Below are 15,110 nucleotides of genomic sequence, written 5' to 3' on the forward strand. Positions count from 1 at the left end.
CTTCTGGGATCCAGGGCTGCCACTACACCTTTGGGCCCCCGCTGCGGGCGGGGGGTGCCTCAAGCCCCCGCTCTGGATTTCACGGGGAGACGGGGCTGGGGGAGGTGCTCCAGCTGTCACCGGGTCCACTTACAGTGTCCAGAGCCCTACGTACTGGCAGCCAAATCACGCCTTTCCAAACCTACAATGACCGCATCAGAGAAGCGACCAAGTGGGCTGGAGAGAGCGCCAGAGACCACCTGTGTGTGAAATCCAGGCTCTCCCGGGACTCAGGGACAACCTTCCTTCCCTACTTGATGGTCTGCTTTCCCATCCGCCCTCCACTTAATTTCCTTCTTTCTTCTCTCTCCCTGGCTATATACTGTGACTTAAATGTTACCTTTCTGCTTCCCTCCCCCCAGCCCGGCTCTCTCTAAATCATGCAGTCATTTAGACCTTCTGCCGTAATTATACGGCATTTAAAAATACCCAGATGATACAGAAAAGGAGAAAGAAAAAGGTATTTTACTGGTGTCCCAGCTCCTTCTGTGATGGGACAACTAACTGGTTATTAATAAGATTTTAGATTACGTTCAGCCTCCTCAGCTAAGTATTTTACATAATACTTTTAAAAGAAAACTGAATTAACCAACAAATTATTTTGATGATATTTTTGGGCCAAGTCATCAAATAACTGGCCACTCCCTGTGAAAATGCAACATAAAATTAAGGTAGAGTTTCAGGATTCTCAAGATCAAAGGTTCTTTGGGTGGGGGCAGACGAACCCTGGAAACAGTGTGCAGCATGTGGTGTGTTTTGCTTTTTCTGGGGTGAGGGACCATAGCTTCTGCACGTTCTCACTTGCTATTAAAACCAGTGTCTCTTTTTCCTGGTGTCTCCTACGCTGTCGCTTTAAGCCACGTGGCTTGCCGCCCCTGTAACTTTTCCAGGGGGAAGGCTCCCCTTGACGCGGTCCTAGAGTGAGCAGGGAACTGGCCCAGCCACAGGCATGCAGAGCATCCTTGGGCTTTGCTTTCCAGCTGGCTTAAGACACGCAAATGCTCTGCGTATGTTTCTTCCTTCTCCGGCTGCCGCTGTTCAAATGCCCAAAGATGCAGTTGATGCCAGGCCAGGGGAGTGCAGGGCTAGTCTGAGGTGTTTCACGCATGGACAGATGGCTAATAAATGCTGTCTGTCCAAGCTGTGGGTATCTTAGAGTATCTAACTCAGTGCTTGCACACCCTGACCTCAGTGTGGACTAATTTAAACAAGGCTGTACTTCTGAGAAGGCAAGTGCTAAGACCCTTTCCCCTTACCAGCCACAAGCAAAAGCAGCCCAGTGCCCATTTATGTGGGGGACGCAGTGGGAGACAGGTGTTGACAGATGGAAATGAGCCCCAAATATGGTCAGGTTTTATTCAGAGGCCTCCAGAGCTCTGAAAAGAACCCTTCAGTAGCTGTTAAGAGCATCCTGAAAATGTTGAGTGCCTCTGGCTTCCTTAATCCATTTCAGGCCAGAGCTGTTGAGTGTAAGAGGCTCTCATCGCTGGGGAGGGGAGAGAGGAGGGGAAGGTCTTATGGTTGACTCTCCACACCTTGGTGCCATGTGCATGTTTCACGATGAATGCAGATTACTTTTCTAACTTGAAAATAACCATAAAGCAAAATGAAACAATAAGAATGTGGGCTTCTTGCGCTAGCGATACACGTCGGGCCCAACCAGGGAAATGCGCACATGGGCCAGGGCTGACGGAGTCTTCTTCTCCAATAGGGAGCACACAGAACTCTGCAGGTGATGGAGGCCCCAGACAGAAGGCAAATCCTGCTGTGGCTCTGGCATTTTACGAAAAGCTTTTCTAGAGGGAATTCTGATCCAGTTCCTTGGGCATCACTCCCCCTGGCAGAGTCCCTTCCCATGATCCTGGTATCTGTACAAAGTCCTGTCTCCATCCCTCTCATCTTTGCCTATAGCTTGCAGATTTTTCAACTCATGGTACACCTGAAAATTTGCAGATGTCTGGAAGGCTTTTTAAAAAAATTTTCTCCCTATCTCTTCTTTTGGGGGTTAATATTAAGGTTATGGTAAAGCCACAGGAGGAACATTACGCAAGTCTCAGAAAGAGACCAAAACTCTTTCAGTGTAATAACAACACACCAAATCCAGCTAAGATGAGCACGTCAACCTCGGCAGTGTGACAGGCACACGAACTCCAGCAAGACGAGTGACCAAGCCAGTGACCAAGAACCAAGCCAGAAACCAGGAAGAAGAGGCCCCCAGGAGGCAGACAGATGAATGGTCTCAGGGACAGAGGCCTGAGGAGGGAGAGAGGCCAGAAAGGAAGGCTCTCCCTTCCTGAGAGTCCGGGGGTGGCCTCGTGCAGCAACCCAGAGAACCAGAAGTTAGGGACCATGCCTTTCAAGGCACTGGGAGGGGTGAACTGAACAGAAGAGAGGAGCCCCCTGGACCCACCTCCCTCCACCCACCTTGGTATCTGAATGGGTTGGAACCTGTGCGTCAAACCCAAAGTCAAGAACTATTTTGAACACTCATCTGGACTTCCCATGTTCCTGGATGGGCAAGAGTAAATCTATTTCTAATGATCGAGACCACATCTCTCCTCCTTTCTTTGAGGACATACCAAGAACAGGTAGGGCTGGTATAGAGCAGAGCTTCTCACCCTCAGCACCCCTGATATTTGGGCTCAATAGCTCTCTGTTGTGGTGCTGTCCCGTACACTGTAGAAGGTTTAGCAGCACCCCTGGTTTCTACCCACCAGATGCCAGTAGCAGCCTACCTCCCCCGGCTGTGACAACCAAAAATGTCTCCAGACAGCGCCAAATGTCCCGCAGGAGGTGGGGAGGGGAAGGCAAATTCACTGGGGTAGAGTGAAGGATGGGGAGACATAGTTAGACAAGGCTTTAGGAACAGTTTTAGTGCAGAAACAATTCAACACCCAACAAACACATCATCTAAATGCAAATATTCATCCCATTGAAACGTGAAATTGCTGCCCTGTTGAACTCTAACGAGACGCCAGCAATAGCAAAGCACTTTTGCTATGAGCCCAGATACGTCCCTTTCACATCTCTAAATTCTCTGGGGCAAATGAAAACTAGTGTTGATGTTACAGGTCTTTCAGTATTTGAAAGTATCATGAGGTTTGAAAATATAATCATATGACTGTTACTATTGGTTTATGAATAATAAAAAGCATCTAGGTAGGCATTGTGTACGGGAGGAGATAAGGAAAAACAGACACTTGAGATTCCTTGGATATTATGGAAAACGATTTCATTCCTCTGGATCAGAGGTTGTTAAATGGGGAACCAACGTCTGGCCCACAAAAGTGTTTGGTTCGACCCACACAGTGTTTTAAATAAATAATCTGAGCCCACATTTTAAGATTAGGAGATAGCACAGAAAAGTCCAAAGTTTTGTCCTCTCTTGAAACATCAGGTTTGGTTACAATGGACCCACATTTCTGCATGGCCTCTGTTGGAGTGGAAAAGAACCTGTTCCCCTTACACAACATGTGCTAGTTAGTCACAGTCCCCACCATTCCCTATTGCCTCCCTGATGCTAAGACATTTTTGTGTCATACTTAACTTTCTTCAGGCACCTACAGGAAACATGAATTTGCAGTGTCTGTAAGAATTCATTTCTAATCATACTATTAGGACATTAAAGGGAATCACAGGACGTAGAGTTGAGAGGAGCGTGGATACCATCTTATGCACCCCCCCCCCCCACTCTGCACCTGTAGGACTCTGGCCCAGGAGGGCTGAGGGACTTGTTTGAGGGCTCCCAGTTCTCAGGGATAGAACTGGCAGGTGGGTGTGAGTCTCCCACATTCCTGCCTTCATCACTCTGTTGCCCTCAGGCCATCGCTGACCTGAAGGCAGATCCAGAATCCCCAGGACTGTACCTCTGACCATTCTCCTGTGATCCAGACATACTCGCAGGGCTGCAGGCCACAGCTCTCGCGATCCACAGGCCGTGTGCTCATGTCACAGTGCATGCCGTGAACCTCGTCACCTTTGTCCTCACCCACACACACCACCTTGCGGTACCTGGAGCCTTTCCCACAAGTCTTGGTGCACTGTTAAAGACAGACAAAACAGGTGGTGACATGGAAAGATAACAGATGATTTCTTACATCCTGTTACCATGATGATTTATTTTCCTTCCTATATACTCTTTAAGACTGCGAGATCTCTGAGGGTACGCATTACTAGAGAACTCATTATTTTACCCCCATTACTTAACAGTGTAACATAGAAGAACAAGGCTGACTACATATTGGATTTATTCCTTTAGCTCTAACCCTTGTTTTCTGTTGCCTGTGCTTAGTCGTGCTGGCTCTGCACCTTTTGTAAAAGAATGTTGCCTACAGCCTGAAATGTACAGGACAGCCTATTCTCAAGGCTCTGGCCTTTAAAGTGTAAGTATAAAAGAAGCCTGAATTCTAACTCTGGAAAGATGGTTCTTTGGGACACTAGTCCACCAACTTCTCCGTCTGCTGCTGGCTTTCTGAATAAAATTGCTATTCCTTGCCCCAACACCTTGTCTCTCGATTAAGTGGCCTGTCATGCAGTGAGCAGCATGAACTTGAACTCGGTAACAACACCACTGTTCCTGTCATAGCGATCAGCATTCAGTAAGTGGCTGTCTGAATGAAGCCGTGAAAGTGTGAATGAATGAATTTCAGGTTTGGAAAGGGCCTTAAGGCCTGACTACTTCACCCATTCAAACAAACGCTGAATCTCTTTAAAACTTATGGCCAAAGGGTGTCAAAATACCTCTAGAGTCAGGGAAGTTATTCCCCGTCCAGGTGGCCCATTTCATCTTATAACATGGAACTAAGCCTGTCTCTTAGCCAAATCCAGCCTGTTGTCCTACTTGTCGATTCCAAGGGAGCATACAGAACAAATTTTGTTCCTCACAAATAACCCCCTTCAGGGACTTGAGGAGAGATTTCCTGTGGCCCCTATAGCCTTTTCTTCTCCAGGGGGAACTGCTCTCACCCCTTGATCATCTGGCCAATATTCACCAAGTTCCTAAGACGTGTCAGGCCCTGTGATGGGTCTGGATGACCAGAAGCAGACACAAATAGCACAAGCCCTGCCCTCAGAGAGGAGCTGTGTTTTAGTAGCAAAGACAGACGTTAAAGATGTAGACAGCTAGGCAGCAAGATTTAGGCATTACTATAATTTCTCCTTTTCAGATGAATAAACTGGGACTTAGCCTAAAGAACTGATTCCTGGTTATCCATCTCTTTGTCAGGTGAATGGCATAGATATTTTTTATTCCCATAAACCAACTGGAGAAAATAGAGCAAGTGGTATGTTTCATTCTCGGATGATCTCTGTGCTGATCACAAATTTCTTATCTTTTTTGCTTTCACCAATAGAAAACCCCACTGTAGAAGTTTTACCTTAGTTATCTGTGTTGTTAAAGTTCTCCCAAAGCCTGTCCTATCTGAAGCACCTGCGTCACCCAACATTTCAAGACTCCAGATTACATAGGAAAGTCACTGTAACCAACCCGTGTCAAGGACAGCTTAGGTTTCCTTTAACCAGGGATTACAAACTCTGTTGCCCCTGGGCCTTATCCAACTCCTGTGAGCTGTCATTGTTGTTCACATAATGTCTCTTAAACGTTTTCCTTCTAGTCGTTTTAGGGAGGGCCTTAGACCCCACCTCTTTTTTGTCTCTCACAAGCCTGCTTCTCTTTTATTACCCAAAGCATCCCAAAGGCATTTGACTTTGGATTCCAGCTTGACTCAGAAATGTCTTTCCTGATATACTTCTTGCCTTTCTTTTTCTTTCTTTCCTTTCCTTTTTTTTTTGGTAGCAAAATACACGTAACGTAAAATTCACCATTTTAACCATTTTGAGGTGTACAATTCAGCGGAGTGTAGTCACTGGTCATGTTGTGCAATCGTCATCACTATCTACTTCCAGAATATTTTCATCACCCCAAAAGGGAACCCTGTACCCATGAAGCAGTCACTCCCCATTTCCCCTTCCTCCCAGCCTGTGGCAACTACCGATCTGCTTTCTGTCTCTGGATTTGCTTGTTCTGGGTATTTCATAGAAATGGAATCATCCAGTCTGTGGCCTTTGGTGTCTGGGTTCTTTCATTTAGCATAATGCTTTCAAGGTCTTGCCACATTGGATCAGTACTTCACTCCTTTTCATGGCTGAACACTCCATTGTATGAATATACCACATTTTGTTTATTCAAATGTTAATGGACATTTGGGTTTGTTGCCATCTTTTGGCTATTATGAAGAGCGCTGCTATGCACATTCATATGCAAATTTGAACATCTGATTTCAATTCTTTCGGGTATATCCTTAGGAGTGGAAATGCTGGGTCATCTGGTATAACCATGTCTTTTGTGAGATGCTTTGTTCTTTCAGAAAGTAGTAGGGATATGTATGTGGTTGTGTCCTGGTATTGTAAACCTGTGGTTGTATCCTTATCGTTTGCAAACTTAATTCAAAACTTCTGCTGCTTGGAAGCAAATCTCTACATCTAGAGTATGGAACCATTTATAATTTTTGTGGGGCACAAATATGAACAGCAAACAGTGTGAGATGAGCACAGAGGAGCAGATCCCTTCCCACCAGTGCAGGAGGCTGGCTGAGCTCAGTGCCTAGCTCAGCTCTGACTCAGCAGTTCTGGGGGTTTCTCTTCCCCTGGAGGATGCTGGGAACCATCGTGAAGGAATAATGTTTTTGTTTCTTCATTAAAAAAAGCCAAATGAGGCCCTGAATGTTACAAAACAAAACAATGGTTAATCTGTGATGTGTAGATCTATGCAGAAGACATACTTAACTCCCCATAGAAAAAGTAATTCCTTAGAAAATCAGGACTTAGGTGACTCAGAGAAGATCATGGTTATTGAGCAGCCTACCTGGACCAAACCTTCCAGTGTCCTCTTTCATTTTCACTAATCTTTAGGGCTTTAATCTGTAGCAATAAGTAACAGTTTAGAGCAGAAAGCAAGGATTACTAAATACTTTCTGCTTGTTAGGTGTTTTTCCCTTGGTCTTAAATAATGGTTAACTACCATAAAAACTATTTTGCCAGCGGTGGTAAAGGGCGTTGGGGAGCCTTACTTTGAATATAACTTTTAGAAAAATTAAACTAAGTAAATAAGTGACTTGCCCAGTGGTTTGGAATGAGTCAATAGCAGCTTTGAAAATCACTTAGCATGGCTTTTCTCCTGGAGTTTTAAATCCTAACCAGAGCACAGGGGCTGGGTAATCACAAAGCAAATCCAGCCCATACTATAGGATTTTATCAGCTTTCAGTAATATCACTTCTCCCACCCACCTAGGATTTACGGCTCCTTCCTCCGTCCTGGAATATGATCTGGAGTGTTCTGAAAAACAGCTGGAGAAGCTCAACTAAGCTTCTTTTAATTTACAAAAGATTCTTCTCCAATTTCATTACAGATTTTAGAAAAAAACTATACCAAGCATGGAAGTCACACCACCAGCAGCTCTGAAATTCAGCACACCTGTAATTCAGAAAGCAAATATCACAGCCCTGGGTTAACTTGGGTAACTTACCCATTGTCCCACGGGCTACCTGTGCCTGTAAATGTGCTAAAACTAACAGGGGAAAATAACTTTTTAAATTTGAGGGTGAGGAAGATCTAAAATAAAATATTTTCTTTAGCTAGGTTGGTTGGTCACAGGGTAATGGTCTAAAAAGGGTCACTTAATGCAATGGGTAGAAACTGTCTTTCCTTAAAGACTGCAGCCAAGTTGCTTTACATTTTTTTGGTGAGATGCACTAACCATGGAGGGAAGAAAATCAGTCTTCATATTCACCTGCTCAACCTTTAAGGTTGCTGATTTTCTCCATGGATGAAAGAATGTGTTGCATCCTTACTAGGGCCAGGCTACCATTGTCGGATAGTGTGTGGACAACCAAGTCAAAGAACAAATGGGGAGCCTGACAGCATAGCGTTCTGGAAGTGCTACACAGAGTCCTTGGCTAAAAGGAACAGGAAGTGCAAATCAATTTATCTAACATTGCTTTAAATTAAAAAAAGAAAAAGCAACCTTCAGATTACCAATGGGTTCATTTTAAAAGACAGGTATGTGGAGTTTGGACATCTTTGCCCCCAAATAGTATACTTGCAAGGGAAAAAGGCAGAAATAATAGTATGGAGACACTTTGTAACTTTAAAGTCATTCACTCGTTCAACCCATACAAGCACACCTCAGAGACACCGTGGGTTTGGTTCCAGACCACCGCAATAAGGGGAATATCGCAATAAAGTGAGTCATGTGAATCGCTTGGTTTTCCAAGGCATATAAAAATTATATTTACGCTATAATCTACTATGCAATAGCATGTCTAAAAAAATGTACATAATTTAAAATACTTTCTTGCTAAAAAAAGCTAACCATCACCTTAGCCTTCAGCAAGTCCTAGCAGAGACGTCCAAGATCACTGATCACAGGTCACCATAACAAATATAGTAGAGAAAAACGGAAATATTGCGAGAATTACCAAAAGGTGACACAGAGTGAGGAAATGTTGTTGGAAAAAATGGCAGCAACAGACCTGCTCAACGCAGAGTTGCCACAAACCGTCAATTTGTAAAAAAAACAAAACAAAACCCCACAGTACCTGCAAAGTGCAATAAAGTGAAGTACAATAAAACGCGGTCTGCCTATTTGCAATGGGCCAAGTTCTATGCTGGGCATGGGGTTACAGCCCTGACATCTTCCTACTCACCTTCTCTCTCTCTCTTATGACACCCGGGGTGGCTGTTCCTCCCAGCTGGGGGTTCGTGTGTCAAGACAGTCGGCTAACTGGTGACCCCTGGGGTTTAGCACTCAGGGCCGCCTTGTACGGCTGTTGTGAGCAGGTATGAGCTTCATAACAGAGAGTGTAATAATGGAGGTGGAAGCCATCAGGGTATCTGCAGTTGTGACAGCGAGAAAAGAGGAAGGACCGGGGGTGGGAATCCCCACAACGCTGAAGGCGGTGCGCGGGCAGCGGTGGAAAAGGAGAAGCCAAGGTAACTTGGCACACGGGAGATGGGGGGCACTCTCAGGGGGGGCTCAGCATGCGTGGCTGGAGGTGGATGTCACGGGGAGGTGGGGCAGGGAAATGATGACAGCAGTTGGGGGTCCTCAGAGCCTTCGGTTTGAGATGGGGATTTCAGAAGGTGGGCAGAGACCACGTCACAGAGAGCCTTGTAAATGTCTCACGCTGCTTAGGAGAAAATCCAAACTCTTGCCCTGGCTTACAGAACACGTCATAACCTGGGTGCTCCGGCAGGTCCAACCTCATTTCAGCCTTCCGGTCCTTTTACTGACTCTGCTCCCAACGTGCTGTGCTTTTGTCCACAAACATGCTGGGCTCTGTCCTCCCTCTCCCTTCTACCTAGAATCACCTCCTTTTGCCCTTTGTCACCAAGCACCCTAGAGAAGGTGGGACTAGCCTATCATGCTCTGTCTCTATCTCAGCACCTTGTTGTTGTTTTCCATCGCAGCACTTTTCACAATTGGCAATTCCATATAACACATGTGTTTGCTTGTCTTCTGTCTCTCTCACTTGATCATCAATCCCACCACAGCAATTGCACATTTTCTATTGCATCCCTAACGCCTAGTGCCTGGCACTTTGCAGGTGCTCGACAAAGATTTGTTGAATAAATTAATGAGGGAATGAGTGATAAAGAGTTAATAGCTGGCCCTTGTTCACACATCAAAACCCAATCACTCCCTACTGTAAACTTCATAAAATCTTTGTAACCAATTGACCTGAAGCTCATTACTAATTTTTCTGTGCTAAGAAGATGAACTTGGGAATCATTCTACAGCTGATCTCAATAAAAGTTTTTAGAATCCAAATACGTATTAGAGTGGTCCAAGTCCCTGCACTGGGTCACAGAGCCATGGGGTGGGCAGTTCTACAAAGGCCATAGCTTGTCCATGGCAATGTGACAATAAAGTAAAACAGCTGTTCGTACTGGAAAAACAGTTTGTTCTAAAAGACATTGCAGAGTGCTGTGATTCTAAATAGTTAAAGAAGAAAGACCATCAATTAGCAGGCTTTGTTCTGTAATGCCTTGCTTTTTCCTTCCCTCCCTCCCTCCCTCTCTCCTTCCTTCCTTCCTTCCCTCTCTCCACCCATTATTTTGTCCCTCCATTCATTCATAAATTCATTCATTCACCAAGTGTCTTCAATGCTGTAGGTACTGTGCTAAATGCTGGGGAAAACTCTGTTGAACAAGCTTTCTGACCTCCAACAGCTGATAACCTAGACAAGAAAAACAGGCTACAACAATTCAGAGTGCTAGCTGCTGAAGCAGAATATTTTCAGGGTGATAGAGCTGAGGGGAGGGCCATCTGACTCAGTCATTTGAGGGGAGGTGTGATTTTTCAAGAGCTTCTGAAAGGATGTGACATCTTGATTCAGGCCTGAAGTATGAGCAAGAGTCACTGATGTGAGGGAAGGTTCAGAGCAGCCACTTTGTGACACAGAGGTACCAGGGAGGAAAGAGAGTATTCTGGGTAAAGGTAAAAAAAGAATATTTGCAAGAACTGGGAGACTTACTCCTTAAAACAAAGAGATGCATAACGTACATACTCACAATTCAAGTTGGATGAAAAAACCTCTGCAGCTATAAGTAAATTCATAGTCAGATTATAATACTATCAATAAGTTTTTTACGATAGTAGTTTTCGAAAGAATTAAAAGGTCATGTATTTTTTTAAACTCAGTCTCATGAGCATAATAATTCTAAAGTGAGTAAAACTGAGCAGTGAAAAGCTAAATAACTAGCCCAAAGTTGGCGGGTGATCTTAAAAGCCCAACATCGTGATACGTGGATAAGCTGAAGTGCTGGTCATCATCTGAATCCTCCATCAGGGGTCCACTGTACCAAAGAGAACTACCATTTGTGGAAGGCCTAAAATATACTAGGCACTGCACTGCATCTCTCACTTAATCTCACTTAATCCTCACTGTGACATTCAGCAAAGTCTGCCATACAATTCCCATTTTGCAGATGAGCTAACTGGAGCCCAGAGATTTGAGGTCAATTTGCCAGAGCCACACACTGAATGGTCTTTTGTTTACAACACTCTGCTTTAAGGCATAAACAAATGGGACATGAATGTCCGGAAACAGCATCTTCCGCTTCTCTAATAATTTTTCTCTGCGTCTGAAAGTCCAGGCTCTATCTTATGATATCATGAGTGAACACTGATGCTCCTTCCCCTGCACAGTCAACAGGCCCCTCAATGAACAAAAAAGGTCCTCTGAAGTACTCCACCAAGACTCCCCACCAACCTCATGGCTTAAGGTCTGATCGTCAACCAACTAGACCGAGAATTTCATCTTCGGAAGCGGGTGGAGGTAGTCACCAGTACAGAGAATTATACTTCAATGCCAACTCTGCTGAAACAGTCTGGCCAAGCCAATAAAAATAGAAGAATGCACCTTAGGTGCATGTCGACATGGGAAGCAGTGGAATATAAAGGTTCAGAGCGTGTGTTCCAGAGGTCAGGCTGCTGGGCTTCAAATCCCAGCCTTATTACCTAGTGATTCTGTGAACCTGGGTGAATTAACCTAGCTAAGCCTCAAGCTACCTCAACTTTAAATGAGGATAAAAATTTAATTACATCAGAGAGTTATGGAAAGGTTAAATGAGGTCCTCCATATAAAAATATTCAACATAGTGCTTGATCCATAGCTTAATAAACAATGAGATGTATTCTTTTTATTATCATAGTATCAGGGCCACTGCACTGTATAACTCTAGAGGATGCCCCTCACATTGTAGCCTATGGGAATGGTACCCCTGGGATTGTGCAGTGTACAACCTGTGTGACTGTGTATGACATCCCTGATGATCAGGCTACTGTGGGTATGTGGAAGTCGTGCTTCTCAAGGTGGACACTTGGATTATTTCTCATGAAGAGGAGGGTGCCATGTGCTGTGTGCCTGGTGTGAAATATATCTTGCCAACAAACAGGTGGGTTTTTAATAGTGTCCAAGGGGGAAGCAAAAGGGAAAAATGCACACGCAAAAAGCAAGCAACAGTTCTGAGTTAGTTGTAAAGAATGGCTAAGAAGAAGAAAACCTCCCATTAATGGGGTGGGGTGGGAGTCTCCAGCATCCGATTCACTGGGCTCTGAGACCGCCCTGGCATCCTACTGACGTCAGCTCAATGAGGGGAAGAAAGTCAAGACATGTGCATGCACAAAGTGCATATCAGGTGAAATGGTAGCAGAGTTGAGTGGGTACAGAGGAGGTGAGAGCCAGAATAGAGGTGAAGGCTGATTAAGGGGAGCCTGAAGGGTGCTGTACTATCAAGTGACCACCCAATGTACTGTTTAACAAGGACGCTTTTGATCATGGAAGTAGGGGCAATTGATAATTACACTAGGCCTACTCCATGCATAAACCAGGACCGCTGTAGGCAAACAGGACCAGGGGCAAATCTGAAGATGGTTGCCCAGCTACTAGCAACATTCCCTCGAAGCCTTGTGGATGTGGGGACGTTTGAAGAGAGGACTACCAGCACGCTTTGCAAATGAGGAACAACAGGTTCTAATGGGGCTTCTCCCTCCCCCATCCAGCTGCCCTGCACCTCTCTCTGGCCAATGCAGTGTCACGTAAGGGCCTCCCACAGTCCTCCAACCTCCCTCACCACCCAGGTCCACTGGCCTCAAACTCTCCACTTCGGGTTCAGGCAGATGAGAAAGCATGTTGGCAGGAGGGCAACTATCTGATCCACTTTTCTTGCTGCTCCCCTCTGGTCAACTTTTAAATTCAGCCACAGGTCAGGCTATCTTAGTAGGCCTCCTGTTCTTATACAGAGCTTGAGAGCAATATGTGAGGAAGGATTTAGAAAGATCGATTTGCATGGCATAGACAAAGATGTAAATTTCTAGGCACATTTTCAGATGATCAGAGATGAGGATTTCCTCAGTGCATATCTGGCAAGGTTTCTAGTCTTTGGGATTCAGAAGGAATTGTCAATGGAGCTTGCATTTTCCCAAATGGCACTAGCATTTTTAGAAGTTGGCTAAAGCATAAGCTGTCAGCTGAGATTCACTTCTGAACACTCTCTTACTTTGTGCTCCTTGGAGCAGTCACGCAGGGTTGAGTTTGGCACGACATGAAGATGGAGAGGGAGAGGGAGGGAGCAGGCAGTGGTAGGTCTGAAGCAAGAATTACAAAGAGAATCAAGTGGTAACACACGGGCAGAGAGGGATGAAGATACCTCTTCTTCCTTCTCTATCTGACTCTGTCAATCCCCAAACCACTCGATTATTTCCAATTTTCTCAGAACAGCTTTGCACACTTATTATTCCCACTTGATCAATGGCAAACTCACAGTTCCGAAAATAAAGCCTCCTTGTTCTGAGTCTCACAGCTGAAATGTGGCACTGCTGGTACATGAACCACGTCTGTAAAATTCTACAGCCTCTGGGGTTTCCCAGTAACTCGTGTGGCTCAAGTACAATTAATCTGAAATGTAACTGCTTTAGCGATTCCTCCCTGCCACAGTCTGGTGGAAGTAAAAACAAAAAAACCCCCACCAAACTTTAGAAGGAAAATGAGCAAAAAAAAAAAATTGAGTAGACAGAGAGGGTGAGAGTCCTAAAGAAAAGAGATGACTGAAAACAATGGAACTAATCCATCAGGAGGGTGAAGGAGAGGGAAGAACAGAGCTGGAAGGCTGAATACCTACAAGGGTTAAGAACGCAGTTGTAAGAAAACAAACCCTATTTAAAACTGCATCAGAAAGAATAAAATACCTAGGAATAAATTTAACCAAGGAGGTGAGAGATCTGTACATCGAAAACTACAAGACACTGATAAAAGAAACTGAAGAAGACCGAAATAAATGGAAAGATCTTCTGTGCTCATAGACTGGAAGAATTAATATTGTTAAAAGGTCCATACTGAGGCTCCGGCTTTGGAGGTCAGATCCCAGGGAGAGCACTGGGGTTGGCTGCGTGAACACAGCCTGCAGGGGGCTAGTGCACCACAGCTAGCTGGGAGGGAGCCCAGGGAAAAGTCTGGACCTGCCTAAGAGACAAGAGACCAGGGTGCGTGAGGAGAGGGGATTCAGAGCACCGCCTAATCGAGCTCCAGAGACAGGAGCGAGCCGCGGCTACCAGCACGGACTCCAGAGATGGGCATGAGATGCTAAGGCTGCTGCTGCCGCCACCAAGAAGCCTGTGTGCGAGCACAGGTCACTGTCCACACCTCCCCTCCCAGAGCCTGTGCAGCCCGCCACTGCCAGGGTCCCGTGATCCAGGGACAACTTCCCCAGGAGAACGCACGGCGCGCCTCAGGCTGGTGCAACGTCATGCTGGCCTCTGCCGCCGCAGGCTCGCCCCGCACTCCGTGCCCCTCCTTCCCCCCAGCCTGACTGAGACAGAGCCCCCGAATCAGCGGCTCCTTTAACCCTGTCCTGTCTGAGCGAAGAACAGACGCCCTCCGGCGACCTACACGCAGAGGCGGGGCCAAATCCAAAGCTGAACACCAGGAGCTGTGCGAACAAAGAAGAGAAAGGGAAATCTCTCCCAACAGCCTCAGAAGCAGCGGATTAAAGCTCCACAATCAACTTGCTGTACCCTGCATCTGTGGAACACCTGAATAGACAACGAATCATCCCAAAATTGAGGAGGTGGACTTTGGGAGCAACTGTAGACTTGGGGTTTTCTTTCTGCATCTAATTTGTTTCTGGTTTTATGTTTCTCTTAGTTTAGTATTTAGAGCTTGTTATCACTGGTAGATTTCTTTATTGATTTGGTTGCTCTCTTCCTTTATATATGTGTGTGTGTGTATGTATATATATATATGTTTTTTTCTTTTTCTCTTTTTTTGAGTGTGTATGTGTATGCTTCTTTGTGTGATTTTGCCTGTATAGCTTTGCTTTTACCATTTGTCCTAGGTTTCTGTCTGGTTTTTTTTTGGTATACTTTTTAGCACTTGTTATCATTCAAGTGCTCATGGAACATTCTCCAGGATAGATCATAGCTTAAGAAAACTGAAATTGTATCAAGTATCTTTTCTGACCACAATGCTATGAGACTAGATATCAACTACAGGAAAAGATCTGTAAAAAATAC

The 15,110-nt window shown here is 45.2% G+C and overlaps 1 protein-coding gene across 3 annotated transcripts in view; it reads right to left on the bottom strand.

Moving 5' to 3' along the window:
- ADAMTS9 (ADAM metallopeptidase with thrombospondin type 1 motif 9) overlaps positions 1-15,110 on the bottom strand; it is a 168,999-nt gene that overhangs the window by 23,674 nt on the left and 130,215 nt on the right. For all 3 annotated transcript variants that reach the window (XM_027121317.1, XM_027121318.1, XM_027121316.1), the window contains one exon: positions 3,906-4,079. In XM_027121317.1, coding sequence (XP_026977118.1) covers positions 3,906-4,079 — 174 coding nt within the window. The remainder of the gene's footprint in view (positions 1-3,905; positions 4,080-15,110) is intronic.

The sequence above is a fragment of the Aethalodelphis obliquidens genome, unplaced genomic scaffold (assembly GCF_003676395.1).
Source record: "Aethalodelphis obliquidens isolate GAN/ISIS:26980383/991018 unplaced genomic scaffold, ASM367639v1 scaffold22, whole genome shotgun sequence".
NCBI lineage: Eukaryota > Metazoa > Chordata > Mammalia > Artiodactyla > Delphinidae > Aethalodelphis > Aethalodelphis obliquidens.